This window comes from Lytechinus pictus, chromosome 8 (genome assembly GCF_037042905.1).
Source record: "Lytechinus pictus isolate F3 Inbred chromosome 8, Lp3.0, whole genome shotgun sequence".
In the NCBI taxonomy this organism is placed as follows: Eukaryota; Metazoa; Echinodermata; class Echinoidea; order Temnopleuroida; family Toxopneustidae; genus Lytechinus; species Lytechinus pictus.
The window spans coordinates 11,536,424-11,555,651 of NC_087252.1; the positions used below are offsets into that span (position 1 = coordinate 11,536,424).

A 19,228-nucleotide genomic window follows, 5' to 3' on the forward strand; every position below is an offset into this window, starting at 1 on the left:
TAATGGGGCATTGTAAGAAAGCTGAAGTAAAATTGAATGCAAATCAGCTACAACTACGGATTTAATCAAAAGGATTTGCGCTTGATTTTGGGAGTATCACAAGATTTGAAATAGAGCACAAATGCCCTATAAGTGTTCATAGATCTGGATCAGACTATTATTAACACTGCAAGTGTACAAATGGGCGACAACATAAATGATGTGCTTGAATCAAAATAAACAACAAACATAATTTCATACTAAATTAAGACTATTTTCTATCTCAAAAAAATGAAAATGATACTCACTCCTGGCACTTTGGAGGACACTCTCCTGGATCCTTCAACGCGTGGTCAAAGCGCCCTCGCCTGGTACAGGATACATCAGCATTCATCCACTCACACAACGGATCCTGATATACATGTATACAACAAAAGAATTTCAAGTCAATGCAATACAGACCTGGGCCAGGTATTATCACAAAGGTTAGTTATTAATCGCGAATATGAAAGAACAATTCTGATTGGTTCCTAGTCAGTCTATTGAGCAAAATGCTCATGCAACAATGGTGCTGATAGGCCGTTTCATTCAGCTGTTTGTAAACCACACATGACTTTGTCCATGACTGGTGGTCCTGTCTTGTTCTATAAAGTGAGACACCTGAATTTTTCTCTGTATTCATATAATGTGATAGCATTTCCTGAAATCATGATAAAAATTTATCATCAAAATGATTTTCATCATCATTACCACCATTGCTACCATCATCGTCATCACCACCATAATCGTCATCATAATTGTTTTAATTTGCCAATGTCTTTATCAAAATTGCCATAATTACCATTACATTTATCATCATCAGCACCACCACCATCACCACTATCACAATCACTATCATCATTGTCATCACCATCACAATCATCGTCATCACCATCACAATCATCGTCATCACCATCACAATCATCATCTTTATTATCACTATCATCATCACCATCACAATCATCATCTTTATTATCACTATCATCATCGTCATCACCATCACAATCATCGTCATCACCATCACAATCATCGTCATCACCATCACAATCATCGTCATCACCATCACAATCATCATCTTTATTATCACTATCATCATCATCAATACCATCACAATCATCATCTTTATTATCACTATCATCATCGTCATCACCATCACAATCATCGTCATCACCATCACAATCATCGTCATCACCATCACAATCATCATCTTTATTATCACTATCATCATCATCAACACCAGCAACATCAACATCAATGTCACTTCTTAAATCATTCGAGCGGCTACATGAAGCTGCAAGTGTTTTTCAACAATCACAACATTCAACTCACCGACGTGCACAGGTCACAGTTCCAATGCTGACTGCAATTCCCACAATTGTCCACATCCAAGACCAGATAGTGCTCGATGGGTCTCGAGGAAGTCCCGCAGCGGTCCATGGAAAGGGTTGGTCCATCCCGGAGCTCACACGTATCGCTCACAGGACACCAGCCACACGCAGCATCGGTCAGACACCCCCGGCAGGTGGAGTAATTGGTGCAGGAGTCGGATTTGTACGGCTGGAGGTAGTCTGAGGTGAAGCTCTATGTGAATAAACAATGAAATGATAAAAATAAAGAATTGTTAGACTTTTGTTTTCTTTGTAATGATTCCTCCAGGTTGAAAAACAGTTCCATGACATTTGCTCGAGAGACAATTGCTACGCTATAAAATTCCACACACTCAAATGGCTAACTGCAACCATAGATTTAACACTACAACCTACCTTAAACCCAACAAAAAACTTATTGAAACCCTCCCCCTAACCCTACATCTTAGTTTTTTTTAAAGTCCAAAGCAATTGATGCAGGAGCAACTGTCATGTCACCTCGACAACTGCAGCTGACAAAGAAATTGTACATGTGGTTCACAGCAGGCATAGTTAACCCCAGTGGCCCGTATTCTGAAGTCTGGTTTAACTTAGACCATGGTCTAACTCTGTGCTAAAATTATGGGAAGCCAAAAGTGTCAAAATTTTAATTAAGTTGTATGTTTCTTATGTTTACTGTGCTCTTTTCTGATTCATCGATGGTGAAGACAATCAGCTATTTATACTTCCTAGACAATTATGAATGATTTGAGAGCAAAATGAGCTGAAATATGATATCTCTACTGTTAGTGATTTATGTAACAATTGGCTGTCCATACTTAAACCACAACTTTAAACCTGAGTTTAAGTTAAACCCGACTTCAGAATACGGGCCAGTGACATTATATTGCAATACAGTACTAAACAGGGTTTATATTCACAGTGGTACATTTACCATATAGGACATGCAAGAAACCGAGAGAGGAGTGATCAGACAACCTTGATCATACATGCTGAACATACATTTTCAATATGATGAAAAACAAATCAATGTTTAATAATGCTACATGGGAAAACACCTACTACCACAGATAATGACTCATGTCATATCCATGTCTCACTTTTTCAAGGTATGTAAATTGTACATTAGATTAGCTCTTAACCCTCAATCACCCGGGGTATTTTGATTCTTGTCATTCCCGGGGGGGGGCCATTATGGCCCCCCCTTAAGATCTCGGCCGCTGATCGCTCGAGCGACGCAAAAATTTGCATGCTGGTTGTGTGCGATGTAATCTACAAGGCTGTATGGTAAAATTTTCCAAAATAATGAGATTTTATTTTATATGAATTAATTATGCTAATTTATGCATAAATCATACTTTTTGCTCTAATTCACTAAATAAAAGTCCTAGAATGCTAATTTTTGGTTAAAATATTCTTTGTAGCATTCTTAACAATCGCAATTAAAAAAAACTTCGGTTTGGAAATCAATTTCTTATGTATTTTATTGTTTTATGAATTTCTTATGTATTTCATTGGTTTTTTTTACTTTTTGTTTTTTATTGTTTTTTCAATGGAAATCGTTCCAGACTTAATTCTGATCATAAGCAAGGCAAAATTAATTAAATTCAATCAGTAAAAAAAGAAATAATGATACATTTATGAATTTTGGCTAAATACACAATTTGCATTAAATTTGTACATGAAATCACGTTTATGAGCAATTTTGGGTCTGACATGCGCTTACATAATGTTGCGTAATGTCGTAACCGCGTATCCGGGCGTCACAAATTTGGTCTCAAAATTTGCGCGAGACTTGAAAGTAAAAAGTCAGTGAGCGGCGAGGTCAAAAAATTTTGCGCAGCGGATATATCGCGAAAATTGTCGAGGGGGGGCCATTATGGCCCCCCCCCGGGAGAATTAGGGTTAATAGATGGTATATAATATAAAAAGTGAAATTGACTTGTATTGACTGCTTTTTAGCAAATAGAAAGAAATTAATGCATTAACACATGGCAATTTGATTTATCTTGTTCCATAAAAGCACATATCTTGCTTATATTAGTGATCTCAATAACCACCAGTTTTGTGAAATGACCTTCAACAGCCAGGGTCCTGTTGCATAAAAGTTATTATCATGGTAACTTTGGCATCCAATGGTAGCATTGTTACCATGGCAATAACCATTGGATGGTAAAGTTACTATAATAGTAACTTTTATGCAATGGGCCCCAGATATCCCTTTCATCAGTTATTAACAATTACACATTTCTAAATAAGAAAGGTTTGGTAACCCTGTTCACTCTAAACTTACATGGTATGTGAGACCACTGGGAACATAACCATTCCAGCGAAGTTCCATAGCAGAGCTGATGTATTGCATGTTTGATGTGATCTCTTTCCTCTCCTCCATGATCGTATAGTACTTGGTCCCCGGGCTGGTGTCAGGGAAGATAGGATCGGTGGTAGGAGTACGCTTGGCCAGGATGGGCGACTCGTTTGTACTGCTTAGAGCTCTTTCAGCTACCTTCACCTGAGAGTATGCAATAAGACAATGTACATTGCAATGATAATAACAATAAACATTCATATACAGATGTATCTGCCTAAGTCAACTGATTGTTAAATTTTTGAAGATGCTATTAACACAAGTTTGTAAATGTAATACAAGCATCAAACAGTTGTTGTAAAAGGGTGTTATATCATGCTTCTTTTGTACGACAGAAATTTGAGCGACAAGAAAAATTTGAAATCCATGATTAGAATAACAAATGTTAGCACATTCTGGTCTGAAAAAGTGATTTCTTTGGTGCTATTCTACTTATGGAAGGTCGACATATCCAGAATGTACTGCGATGCAATCCATCTAGTAATTTTCTATTCCAAGGTGAATTATTATCATTACCAGGATTTTGTTCAAACTGCCGCTTCTTCAGCAGTGCTCAAGAGCTTTCATGGAATTAATCCAAACTATCAATTAAATTTTCATTCATGGTACTGCATGAATCTTTCTCTTATTTTGTTGGTCCTTTAGATGGTTGAAAAAAAATACATTGAATGGAATTCAAGAGAAGCACTCACTGCATTCGAAGGGTTTTCATCCGTGCTCATGGTCAGAGTAGCCTCTGCTCTGGTGGCCTTGATCCAGACCGATGGCGACGTTGCGCCCTGAGGGTAGAGGAATCCCTTGAAGACCACTGTGTAGTACCCACCAGCGCTCACCTCTGAGGATTGCAGGACAGGGTAGTAGCTGACTGTCTGCTGGGTAGTTGTTATTATGGACACCTAGGTGAGAGAAGAGGGGAGACCATCAGCTAATGCCAGACTGTCAAAGGACAAGGTCAAGGACTAACTGCTTAAAGGCGAAAGCCAAGTACTAGAAGTTAGCAAAAAAGAACAAGGCCAAGACTGTGAAATTGTCCTTGGGGAAACTGGAGATCATCATCTGTGTTAGGTGTCTTGAGGCACCTTGAGACAATGATTGACCATCTCATACATGTATCTTGTCTCTGTGTCAAATGCTAACATCATGGTCTTGGTCACTGTCTCGTCTCAGAGGCTAAGACATTTTTTACTGCAATTAAAAGGAGCTTCATTATGATGAGTTAATCTCAACGCTTTCATTCACTCAGTTTGGAATTACAAGGTGGCCAGAAGTTGATGAACGTAGACACCTAACTTGTCTGAAGTAATTTATAAAATAAACATTGTTGGGGTGCTGATAAATGAATGCAATGAAAAGCAACAACAATACTTAAAAGACTCCACACCATACTTGAGATAGAGTGTAACTGACTATTTCCTTCCTGATCTGGATAAGAGAAGTTCTCATCATGGTTATCCCAGGAGGAAAATCATTAGAACATCTACACTATATTTCATCACTTTACTTGAAATAAAGTGTTGACTTCTTTTTCATGTCAGGTTTGGTTTTATGTCTGGTGTTTGCTTCCCCTACACACATACTACATGTATACTACAACACCATAATTAAAATAAGGTGCTACTGACTACTTCCTCATTTGAGGTTTGGTGTTATGTCCAGTGTTAATGTTTTCCCCTACCCACATACCACATATAATTTTTCAACACCATACTTAAATCAAGGTGTAAGTTATTACTTCCTACCTGATCTGGATAAGATAAGTTCTGCGGATGGGTGTATCTCATCATGGTTATACCAGGAGGAAAGTCAGCAGTCTTACACTGGTCAAAGGATGCAATGAAGGTTGATGAAGGTCCCCACCACGCACCAGAATCACCGGCAGATGGATCACACGTACCCGATGGAGCTGAAAGGTTGAACAACAGGAAAGAAAGACAAATAAAAAATAATAATGCTCCACTTTTATATCTAATGCTAAATACATCACAATATCTCAAAATGCTAAGCAAATTACCCCAGTCATTACATTCTGGTTTCCATAAAATGAACATGTATGTACTATCTTTACTTAACAAGAAGTTTCAAACTCAATTGCTAGGCATTCCTTTATAACAATATTCTGCGGCACATTTGAAAAAAACCATGCGAAAAAAGTGGATTGCAAAAGCCATTTTTTCAGGATGAAACATAGATTTCTGACTCATGTTAAAAGGCTAAAATCAGCAATATCCTATAATGAACAATGACAAATAATGACTGTTATTGAAGTACATATAGTACATGTACATATTAAAAGGAAAATTTGCTATCAACTTTCTGACATAGACATAGTAAAAATATCATAGCATGATATGTACCTGTGTAATGTCATTAAGTCAAAGTGAATTCTTTTGAAAAATACACACTATTCACTTGTTTTTTAATTGGCAATGTTATGAGCAGTATAGTATTGATAGTTCTCAGCACTCCCTACATGCAAATGTTCAAAATTTACATTATTATTATTTGTTATCACTTACCCGATAGAGAGTAACAGGCACGATCCTGCACACACCAGCCACACTGCTCGTTGACATGGGTGACCTCAGGGTCAAAGGTCGCTGTCTGGGCTCCCTGACCCCACAGCATACAAGCCTCACATGTGATCAGAGCACTGCATATACCCGGACACTCGGGCTGGAGCAGTGTGCCTGAACAAGACTGTAAAACCAAAAGTGAAATAATAAGTATAATCCTTCAAAAATCAATAGAAAAGTTTCTTCCCTAAAAACTTTATGGTGATTCTTTTCAATGCTACAGCGACCCCTGTCACGATAATCTATCTACACCAAAGTCACTTATGTCTGGTGTATATGACACTGTCTGGTGTATGTATCTACATCTAACCCACCACTGACTGGTAAACACATAAATTTTACACCAGATCAAACCATGTATGGCATATTTTTCTACACCTGGCCCAACTGTGTCTGGTGTATTTTTCTTGTCTACACCCATCCTAGTCTGGTATATTTAGGGAGGGGGGATTTCTACACCTTTACCCAATGCTCTCTGGTGTATTTTATCTACATCTAACCCAAGATTATCTGAAGAATTTTCTACACCTGACCACCCCGTCTCACTGGCTGGTGTTTCTTTTTACATCTGACCCACAACAGTCTAGTGTATTTCTTTACACAATACAAACCACAGTTCGGTGTACTATCTACACTACACCAAACACTCTAGTGTTATATATGACTTACCTGACTATCAGAGAAGCCCAGACAGGTGCTAGACTGAGGACACCAACCACACGCTGGATCAAGGGTGCAATTATTCTCACTGAAATAAGATGAATGATGAAACAATATAATTTTTTCATAATGGGCTGTCTACAGGAGTTGTTAATGACTTGAAACAACCAAATCCAAACATTAAATCGTTTTTTTTTTATACATACTTTTTTTTCCCCTGAAAAAGCTGATTTTTAAATGAAACAAGATTACAAGATGGCTGTAACCCTGTGATCCCTTATATACAATTTTCATAACCTTGGAGTATCACAAGGTTGGGTGGTTGTATCATAATCACAAATTTTGTGCAGGACTGATCTATGACCTCTACCCCATCCCCCCCCCCCCCCCCCCCCCCCCGTTAATTCAGGGTTCAAATTAATGTTTTTGTATTTAAAAAAAATATATAATAATAATAATAATTAAACCCTTATCTTTTTATGAGTCTAGAGGCATGGATCATCTCAATATGAATTTATTCATGCATTAATAGTAAAAACTGCCATTTGTAATCTTTTCTTAAAACTAAAACCCAATCAAATTAGCCATGCTAAAGCCAGTGTTGTACAAAAACATCATTATAAGCAGGGCCTGCAGGAAGAACAGGAAATGAAGTGAATACCCTGTTTAAAATATGTTGTTATTATTATCAATGTTATTTTCATTGCTGTTATTGAGAGAGTTGAAACTGTCATGCTTACCTTTTATGAGAGCCACATGGATTCAAACTTTGGTTTGCTGTTGCGGGGTTGATAGAAACGGTGCCAGGCATCTTGACGGCGAAAACATCGCTCTGAGTGACTCCGTTGAATCCACCGATGACGACCAAGGTTGTTTGGTCTCGTACCACTGCACTATGGGCAAATCGTCCCTTTGTGACGGTGTGAGGATTGTATGGTCCAGGTTCTATGATATATTAATGAGGGTATGGAGGAGGATAGCATTATCTTTCTGATGATTCCAAGTTACAATATGCAGAGTGATAATGATATTACTAAGGGACAGAGGCTTTATGCTACAGTAATTCAGTAATAACTTTTTCTATCCCTTGTGTTCCAATGGTTGATATTTCTTATTTTGTATTGTTTATACTGAAATGTATTGTTTTTTCTTAAAATTTATTTGCTGAATAAATAATTATATTAATAATAGAGACAAAATGATAGTTAACAATAAAGAGGGGAAGAAAGGAAAGGGAAAAGAAAAGTTAAAGATAGCAAAGAAATAGTAACTAGTAAATCATTGACCCTGACTACCTTTGAATCTATAGAAAATCCTGAACCCTAATACCCCTGTAACTAGTCAATAAATTGACCCCTATTTGACTAGCTATAGGAACTCACCTTGAAAGTAGAAGCCATCTCAACTTCAAAGAATTTATCATGGTCACCATTATCTCCCTTTACCTAGTCAATCACTGACCCAGGTATGTAACTAATCAGTTATTGACCCCTCTGTGACTAGCTATAGAAGCTCACTTTAAAAGTCTCCTGCCATCTCTTTATGAGATCCCGGGTGATACAGTTTTATGCCATCTTCAAAGCATTTTTCATGGTCACCATAATACAAAACTAGTCAGTCACTGACCCCTTTAATACCTCTGTAATGAGTCAACTATTAACTCCTCTATGACTAGCTATAGGACCTCACCTTCAAAGAGTCTAGCCATTTCACTGAATGATATCCATGTATATGTGATAAAGTTCTATGCCATATTCAAAGCATTTCTCAGTCAATTAGTGACCCTTAAAAATGACTCTGTAACTAGTCAATCATTTACCCCTCTGTGACAAGCTACAGGAGCTCACCTTGAAAGTCTCCGGCCATCTCACTGAATGATATCCATTTATGGCATCCGAGGTGATACAGTTCTATCCCATCTTCAAAGCATTTTTCATGGTCACCATAATCCTCTACCACCACAAAACCACCGGTGTTCGAGAGATGGTGATGGACGTTTCCTCCTGAAATATTCATACCAAAAATGTCTAATAGTTCAATTCAATTCAATTAATTTTTTCAGCATTAACATAAGCAATATAATATAAACAGTTACAATATGACATATCAACTAGTAACAGAAATAAAGTATGTATGCAAAGAGGGTAGTAATGTGGGACAGAGTAAAACTTGGTATTTATTCAAACCGGCAAGAAATTTTAACATGTACAAAATTTCTTGCTGACTTTCCCGACCAGGGTCGCGTAACACAAAGGTTAGCGATTGATCACCCACTTGATTTTCACGATTGATTGTATATTGTAGTCTATGCAATCTATTGTAATATTCTACAATGATTGCTAAGCTTTGTGTCAAGGTGTATATCCTGTCCTGTTCATCATAAAATCTACAAAAATGAAGGGTAATACAATGACCTTTCCTCGTCACAATGATAGAGAAGAGTGTATGGCTTCTTACCGTATACCACCATATAGTTGCCTATGATGTTTGCTGTGTGGTAAGACCTAGCTCTTACACTTCCAGACGAGGCCAGCTTGGTCCAGTAGCGATCCTCAAACTGAAAGGCATACACAGTGTTTATTCTACTACTCACTAGTGTATTGTGCCTGTGAATGAAAATACAGGATGTTCACTTTAAACAAATAGTATACAAATAATGAACATTTATGAGTGAAATGGACGGAATACTTCATGAGGTGAAAGATGAAATGATCCATTATTTGGTTTATATGACACCTAAAAATAGATCCTTGTCATTGTCATATTGTAGTCTTACTTCATAGTATTTATGTATTGAAAATCTATTTCATTATCCAAACTACTGTAAAATTGGGTAAACTCAAAAGAAATTTTTCTCCATATACCATTATGAATCATTCTCTTTAAGAATACTTACGTTTGAATTGATTTGAGTCCATCTTAGACAAATAATAGACTTCAATAATCTCAAGATAAACACTTGTGAGATCTCATAGTCCTAATTTATTACATATTTTTGTTACCAATCTATTTCATTATCCAAACTACTGTAATTTATCTTAATAAACAAATATGAATTGACCCTTTTTTCAAATAAATACTTACATTTGAAGTGATTTGAGTCCATCAAAGATGATAATACACTTGGTATCATAGTGATATACATGTGCGCTTGAGCAATTCCGTAATCTTGACTCATTACATTATCAATCTATTTCAATGTCCAAACTGTAGTTCTGTAATTCGGCTAAACTAAAAGTAATTTATCTCAATAAACCATTTGAATAAAAAGAGAAATAACACTCACGTTTGAGGTGATTTTAGTCCACCGAAGACGATAATAGACTTGGTATCATAGTGATATACACTTGAGTGATCTCGTAGTCTGACTTCTCTTTCCAGCCCACCACGAGGAGTGATCTCTTCCCATCCCTGAAGCAGCTGAAGATCATACTTGTAGATTGTTCCTAAGAAGGTCCCGTCTTCACTGGCACCTGAAAATAAAATCACATCATTGCAGTTAGTAGTGTTTATAATATGTTATATTTTGGATCAAAAATTTATCCTCCGGTCATTGGCTAAAAGAGCTTCACGTGATTATGTGTATTTTCAACTATTTTGGAATGTTGGCAGCTAGGCATACTATTTGGGAAAATTACGTCATTTTTGTGACGTCATTTCCCCAAATAGTAAAACTATTTGGGGAAATGACGTCACGGCGCCATACGCCTGATGCGCGTGATATCAAAATCACCAACATTCAGCGAGGTAAGCTCGAGTGCTTACCATGGGCGACTCTCGCACAAAGAAAAGGATGTAAATAGTGTAAAAATGTTTAGACTACAGTTTCTGCTTTGACTTTTTCGGACATTTCCATTGACTATTAAAACTTGGATTTCATTAAAATTGGATATTATTTAAGAAAAGAGCACAAGACCATCAGAGTGACAAGAGAGGATAAAAGGTAAGCCTTTATTCTGTTTTTTTTCCTTTTGTTTAAAATTTTTGATCCAAAATATAAAACAAATATACTCTGCCATAATTTCGAGTTTCTGGTGCCTCCAATAGTACCTCAGTGAATAGTACTATTCTGGAGTCACCTCTTGCCCATAGTTTTAACCAGAAACTCTCAAGGCAAAGTATATTTGTATACTATATAGTAGGAAACTTGCTATCGGATTGGTTATAAATCAATCATGTGATTAAGTGTAGTGTCCCCCATCAACCTTTACTCGCTGTGGTAAAAGGCTTGTGTTTCGCTGATCACTTTACCCCATGGAGTATGATGAATGGTTTAGAATATGCACATAAGAAGAGGTCATTGCCACTCAACTTTAATATTTATCCATCTTTCTCTGTCACATGCAGTGACATCACCATTGCCTTGCTTGCACAATATCTAGATACAGTTATTCGTATAGGTAGGCCACTAGAAGTATAACTCTTCAAAAAAATAAACACACACTGCCCATCGTTTGAGCCGTTTCATTTTTTCATCAAATTAAAAGTAATGACTGTAAGATTTCTTTGTGAAGTAGTTATCTTGCTTGGGCAAAGTTTGCATGGAGGCTAGCAGTTAAGCAAGCATTAACTCATGTGCATGCATTTTTTTCCAAATGAAAGCTTGAATTATATACCATAATTCTTTCTTGCAGAAAAGCATATTGTTTTATTTCCTATAAAAAAAATGATTTCAGAATGTACATATGCTATCTATTAAAACACAATACATATGGGTACATCCAGCCGACCTCAAAAGAATAAAGATCCCAACAGGTTAAGATTCATACCTCCTATGACAACAAGATAAGAATATTCCACTATACAGGAGGAATGGTGCGCCAAGCCCGGAGGGACCGAATCAGTTCCAGACGGTAGTAGCTCCCAGCTGAGGGTAGCAAGGTCGAAGGACCAGAGCTCGTTGGACCAGGATCCGTTGGTTAGGATTCCTCCAAAGACCAGAAGGTGGTTCTCATACAGCTCCATGGTATGCCGATACCGACCACTCTGTCAACGAGAAGTTAAAAGTTCATTCGTCAAATATCATCTTAAAATAATATGCATAACAATTATTAAATAGCATTTATGAGGCCCTAATTATCTAGTCACAAATTCAATGGGACACTATATATTACCCCAGCTTTAGCTCCAGCTGCTCTAATGCACTTATACATGTAGGACTGAACACAAATTCTACACCATTGTGAGCATTGTGTCCACTTTTTATTTGGGGAGGGGCAGGGCTGAACACCTCTTAACCTCTTGACTTGTGTTTGGTCAAAATGCCTTTCAATTTTTAGATGACAGTTTAAATAAAGGGGAAGGGGCAATGGAAGAATCAACTGGAATGAAATTGCTTTTAACTATCCAATACTGATTTAGATGTAACTGAATTCAAATGGGTTTGTGCAAAGACTAATATGCATCAAATCTCATTTCCCAGGTCACAAATATCAATAAAAACAAGATCTAGGCTTATTGCTTTTATTTCCGGACAAATTGCTGGTATACTTCAATAACCTGCAATAAAATATTTGCTGTTTCTTCAAAGCTGTTCATGCACTTTTTCATAATTATATGGGACAGCTGTAAAGATTCAGGTTGCAACAAAACACATCTTGATCTTTACATTTTGTGCTATGTGATATACATGGCAATGTGATATAAGAAATTATAAACCTCACTCTGTGAATGTCAAATAATCCAGTCCTGTGATTTGTCATAAAGGATATATGGACTGCTTTGATATTCAAAGTTTCAACAATGCTGCTCAAAATAGCTAAGCAAATTCAGGGGCCAATCTTACAAAGTGTTGCAATTGACCCGATCAATCGCAACTATGGAAAACCAGCAAAGTCAGCATATAAAATGCATGTTTGTTGAAAAAAAATTATAGATATGAATGTATATCCATAAATTCATTGATTTCTTGACAATTTGGTGTGTTCTCCTTTGTTTACAAAGGACATTTTGCAAATTTCCTGTAAAAAAAATTATGACACTGATGGATTTCCATAGAGTTACGATTGATTGGGTCAATCGTAACTCTTTGTAAGATGGGGCCCAGATTTACTGCAATGGCAAAGCTTCCCCAATGTTGTGAAAAGTAGTCCTTGAAAATAAAAATTATATTTTGCCTGATAAACACAAAAGAATAAGTGAGGATATGACATCATCAGCTTGCTCATTGCATGTACGTGAAGACATGCATACAGGTAGTTTGAGTGTTTCATCAACATAGGAATCACTTTAAATTGTCACAACTTTGTTTAATATACCTTGTTCAATTTCGATGAAATTTTCAGTGTTTTTTCTGTTAAAATAATTTTCTGTCTGGAGTAGTCATTTATCTTTCTCTCTTTTTCAGCTTTTTATTTCAACCACTATGATGTCAAAGTGAACTTCCTCTTTGAAGTACTCTTGTTGAAGCAACCAATGTTCCTTCTTGGTGAAACTACGTACCGGTTTGACACTTCCATTTGGCGTGATCTGAGTCCACTCGTCCGTCTCAAAGCTGTACTGAATGAGATCATCTAATTGATTATTCAGATCAAAACCTGTGATAGATAGGCAAAGACAGAGAGAAGATGGATACAGAGATAGAGAGTGAAAGAGAGAGAGGGGAAGAAAAAGGGAGAGAGGGGGAGTGAGAGTGAGGGCAAGACGGAAAGAGAGAGATTTGTTTAATTTCATTTGATTTTATTTCATTGTTTCACATTCCAGAAAATATGTCGAAGTCACATATTATCATTTGACTTCAACACATAAAAACATACAAGTAATGACAAAAAGGGCCTATACACAAGAACAGATGTAATGAGAGAGTTCAAAGAGTGTTTACTTCATCAAAATAATGAAATAAAGTGATCATAAGTGTAGCCACAAGTATTCCAAAGTGGTTGTGGTTTTTAATACCACTGACATAAAACTATTTATAACAACTACTATGTTTAACCACGGTACTTCTATAGACTCCATGTACATGTAGCTCCATACTAAATAAAACCTCAATATAAAATCCATTGAAAAACAAACATTTCAGGGAACATTATTGATTACAATTGGCATTTTCATTGTAGTTTGTAAACATTAATGGTTTATTGCTGAAGATCATCTGTATATTGTTTGTGTTTGACGCATGAACATTGCCTCCAATAGCAGACCATATCAATTATGATGATATCAATAAATGTGCATGACGAGGCCCTTCACATTGTAACACACACTGAATATGTTATTGATGCACACAGAGGTAGCTTTGCTTTATAGAAGCATTTTTTTATCAGAAAAAAATTGTTAGCCAGGCAAGAGGTGGTTCGCATCTGACCGACACAGTCCTACAAAACCCTGGTGGGATAGGATACAGAGATTTGGGCCGGCCCAAATCCAAGGTCATGTGTTCGTGCGCAGCTCTATTAACAAAATGTAGAAACATTGACAGGCCCAAATATCTACATGTATCTATGACGGTGAGAAACTTTTGTCTGAACCCTATTAATGCAAAAGACTTGCATCCCCACTTTTCCATAATTTCTAAATATTCAAATTCTAGGGGCTTTGGTGTTCAATAAAAACATTAAATTCTGTATTCCTTTATGTCATGTACTGACATGTACAAAACATGATAAAGTAATTATAAACATCAAGAAATACAGAAAATAATGTTTTTATAATTATAATAATACTGTAACGTTTTACCCAGGGTAGCCACTTCAGTTCCAAAAACTGTTCTCCCAGCGGGCCCTGCTTAACAATAACATATGATAATGTTGTTATTACGCTGTACCCTGTGTAATAAACACCAAAGAACCTAGAATTTTAATTATAGAATTTATGGAAAACTGGGGACGCAAGTCTTTGTGGATAAGCCTGTTGACCAAACACTGCCTCAAGTTTTGGTAACCATGTACATGTACATGTATGTATTTCCACTGAAGAACTGCTTCATTGTTTTAAGAAATTTTATGATTTTCACAGTATTGTCATTTTTTGGTCCATGAAAATTTACATAAATTTGGGATTCTCCCTGAATTCTGTAATAGATATTTCTCTTATCGGCATCACAGAAAACTGGGGACTTGTCTTTGGTAGATTTGGGCCAGCAAAAATCTGTAGATTGATAGGAAAGGGCTAGAGATATATGAGTTTTATGAACCCTTCGCTGTACAGGTGAAATGGCTTTGGTTTAAAAATAATCTTTAATTTCACACAAAATTTGATTATACATGTACTACCAGACATCTGAAAAGGCTTTGCACATCTTCAAAAGCAGGCCTGGCCCTGAAAATGATTACCATCTTTCTCTCTCCAATCAAGCATGAACCGAGACATGTACAAAGTAAGGTCGGCTTTGACGCAGACGTAGAGAAGAAAGAGACGGTGAAAATCAATAGCGCCTGTGCCAAGGAGCATTTCAAATACAACTACAATCATCTTCTAGTTCACTCAGTATCGGATTTAGCCAAATTAATGCAGGGGCACAATGGAGAGAAGAAAGGGGGGAATATGATCATTGAGAGAGAGACACACGGTTCTCACTACCTTCCTAAAACTAGTTTACTGGAAACTAGTTTAACGTGTAGTGAGAACGGTCGAAGCGTTCTTCCAAACCGGTTCAGAAAACCACCTTGCGATGTAGTTTTCAAGATCACTTTGCCTCGTTAAACTAGTTTTAGCGGAAGTGAGGACACAACTGTTCTTTGGGAAGCGATCTTCGCACATTTTGAGCGCGCTACTCCAAACGAAAAGTGTAGAATGCCTACACTGCAGTTTTAAATTCCACGCGAAACGTGTCACCCCACTGAGAGTATTTCCATAGCAACAAGATCGCTTTATGTGAAATGATTTTGAAAACCACTTTCGTGTTATCAAGTGGGAACGCTAGCAAAGCGATCTTCCAAACTGGTTTCCTGAACCAGTTAACTAGTTTTAGAAAACGTAATGAGAACGGCCTCAGAGACTAGATTAAATACTCAAAACATGTAAACTCGTTTAAGTACTGTAAAAGCCTGTTGATTTTTCAGTTTTGGGATGTGGGGATCAGAGGAGCAAATATGAGGAAAAACAGTTTTGCATTCAATAATAGGTCCATAAAATGTTTATCAGTTTGTAGATTGTCCCCATTTTGGAGTGCAGTGCTTGCACATTATGTAAATTGCATCATTCTCCTTTTTGTTTGCTATTGCGATTCAAATGGTGGAGGAAGTTACTGTAATGAGTCTAATTTGTTTGCACAAGTTTACATGTATGAGGTGTAATTCCAAGATGTACATGTAGGCCCATACATATACATGTATTGTACCAATAAAAGCCAGACCAGGGCCCCATCTTACAAAGATAACGATTGAAAGCTACATGGAAATCCAAAAATGTCATAATTTTGACATTTGCATGATGTCTTTGGAAACAAAGAGAAGCACACTGAATTTTCAAGAAAACAATGTATGTATGTTATACATCACATCTAGAATATATTTTTACCAAACATGCATTTTAGATGTTGATGTTGCTGGCTTTCTATTTTGGTGGTTGATTGGACCAATCCTAAATATAACTACCCGGTATTTGTAAGACGGGGCCAAGCAACTGAGTACAAATTTGGAATTGATTTCAATAATTATTGAAGAATGATTTTGGAACCCACAATTGCCTTGATTGAATGCAAGTTCCTTGCAACACTCGACTCGTTCTCATGTGAGAAGCCAATGTGGGGATCTGATGTATAAAATGTGTGGTTTCCTCAACTACAGGATATGGCCAGGTTCAATATATTTTAACTCCATACTTGTGATAAAAATGTGAAGGACAACATACATGAATATCATTTAAAAGGTTAAAGAGTCGGGAAGAAAAGCAAAATTTATTTGCCTGTATTTTGAAGTCTGGTGTAACTTTAAATAGACCATGGCCTTACTACATGGGAAGCCCAAAAAGGTCAAAAGTTGTATCCTTATAACATTGTTTGTTTCTACATGTATGGCCCATATTCTGAAGTCGGGTTTAACTTAGACCATGGTCTAACTCTGCTAAAATTATGGAAAGCCTAAAGTGTCAACATTTTCATTATATAGTGTATTTCTTATTTTTACTGTGCTCTTTCCTGATTCTTTGAAGATGAAGACAATTATCTTATTTTATTATACTTCTTAGACAATGGGGGATGATTTGAGAGTCAAATGAGCTGAAATATTATACATCTACTGTTAGTGATTTACATGTATTATACAATTGGCTATCCATACTTAAACCACAACTTTAAACCCGAGTTTAAATTAAACCCAACCTTAAAATACGGGCCTTTATGTTTACTTTGCTCTTCCCCCATGCACTATTATAAAATGGTGAAGAAAAAATGTTAGTTATAATTTTTTTTTACATTTATGAAAAATTTGTGTGTCAAATACACTGATAAATATAACTCGTAAGTAGAGATTGGTGTCGCATTTGACTATCCACAGTTAAACCACAGCTTTAGACCAGGGTTTAAATTAAACTATAGTATGGGCCATTGGAAATACTGTACAGTGTATGCGTACGTGCATTTCAAGTTCCTCTATCCCTGAAATAAACTACCGGTATTAAAAAAATTAAAAGCCTTGCTCTCAATAGCAAAAACAACTTGAACACATCCATTTCAATAGCCACTTAAACAAGGTAATGGGTATAATGTATTATTAAAGTCTATGGTTCAATTAGCTTTTAAGTGTAAATTAACGCAGTGCTGTCGCGCACGCATTGTTGTATGTTGATCATATCCTGTCATAGCAGTAAACAGAGTATACACACTGTACATATAGGGACAGTGATTTTCCGCGATCGCGGAAAACGGACGGAATTCACGGAAAGGGCCTTTTGAAACGGAAAGTGGCATTTCAAACGGAAAATCACGGAAAATGTATTTTCCCTCAAAAAACACAGAATAGCAACAGAAATTACTCCAAAATCACAACAAAATGAGAATATTAAATCGCCACAAAACCCCAGAAAACACGATCTCACTTCGCTACTATCATGACAATTCACACATCGTGACTGCACTCGACATCAGCACACTCGATTGTACCCCGCACCCGGCCGGCCGGGTTGCGCTTGGGCTTCACATGCACACATATATCGTTCAGCTACACGGTCGTGTGTTGCTGCCCTCTACGTTTGAAGATGTAACAGCACGATATCGTGGTCTTAAAATCCAAGATGGCGGATTGGCAAAAGCCGTTGACTGATGATAACGATGTCCAAAATAACCCAAAATTATCGATGAAATATCATTTCACCGTGAAATAATGCTAATAATGTGAAAGGTGAGGATGTATGCATGCTATGTGGGTTCGTAAAAATATTTTGTGCACCCGCATAGATCCGATTAGAACCTATTCTATTGTGTTGTTGGTACAATAGCAGATACAAATTTTGACCAGTGCGAGTGTACGTGTTGTGATTTTGCTATTCAATGTGTAAACGGAATTGTCACTTTTCCATGTGTACAAAGTCTATGGGGAAACGGAATTTCCGTTTTCTGACATGCTGAAACGGAATTTGAGATTTTCTGAAACGGAAAAGGTAATTTTTTTAAACGGAAAATCACTGTCCCTATACATAGATAGATTACATGCCCTTATTTTGAGCCTGTTCACTTTAGAAACGAAAGAGCAATCAACTAAAGTAATCAGTAGCGACACGTTTTATTGTTTTCACCGACGTCTACACAGCAAAAGTCTGTTTAATATTACATGTAGCTTTGGCATCACCCTGCATGCTTCAAAATCTAGACTTTATTAATACAATTCATTTATTGGTTAAAATGGTTGTTTGCCATTACAGAGGTACAGTAAAAAGAAAAAAGAGAATGGGCAGTCAGTCTTTTTTTTTCTCGCCATGTCTTGGATGACGTTTTACCATGCCCCATCAACCAGTAAAAGAAGGTAGGCCAATCAAAGAAAAGAAGGGTCGGTCAGCATATTTTTGGGGGGGAGGGGAGGCAAATTAGAATAAAAACATTAAAATTTGGCAGATACCCTGTATGACAAGGGTCTGTCGTGGTATACCGCAAACAGACATTTGTTTATTTGGGGGGGGGGGTTGCCCTGATACTTCTTGTAGATTATATGGTTGTTTTATGCCCCAAACAGTTAGGATGTGGAGGACATGAAATTAAAATGTGTTTTCAGAATAAATTTTGTTATTTCACACAATGCCAACAGTGGAGAATAGGAGAGAGAAAGAGAGAAGGAAGAGAAACAGAAGTTCAAATATTAATGATCACG

At 36.8% G+C, this 19,228-nt stretch overlaps 1 protein-coding gene across 1 annotated transcript in view; it reads right to left on the minus strand.

The window, feature by feature from the left end:
- Positions 1-14,055, minus strand: part of LOC129267224 (multiple epidermal growth factor-like domains protein 8) — a 46,217-nt gene extending 32,162 nt beyond the window's left edge. The window contains exons 1-13 of the mRNA XM_064103572.1: positions 13,428-14,055; positions 11,756-11,972; positions 10,273-10,459; positions 9,444-9,592; positions 8,834-8,989; positions 7,727-7,931; positions 6,996-7,074; positions 6,270-6,450; positions 5,493-5,656; positions 4,446-4,649; positions 3,679-3,897; positions 1,348-1,599; positions 288-391 (exon numbers count right to left, since the gene is read on the minus strand). Of these exons, the coding sequence (XP_063959642.1) occupies positions 288-391; positions 1,348-1,599; positions 3,679-3,897; positions 4,446-4,649; positions 5,493-5,656; positions 6,270-6,450; positions 6,996-7,074; positions 7,727-7,931; positions 8,834-8,989; positions 9,444-9,592; positions 10,273-10,459; positions 11,756-11,972; positions 13,428-13,658 (2,348 nt within the window). The 5' untranslated portion in view covers positions 13,659-14,055. The remainder of the gene's footprint in view (positions 1-287; positions 392-1,347; positions 1,600-3,678; positions 3,898-4,445; positions 4,650-5,492; positions 5,657-6,269; positions 6,451-6,995; positions 7,075-7,726; positions 7,932-8,833; positions 8,990-9,443; positions 9,593-10,272; positions 10,460-11,755; positions 11,973-13,427) is intronic.
- Between the last annotated feature and the right edge of the window lie 5,173 nt (positions 14,056-19,228).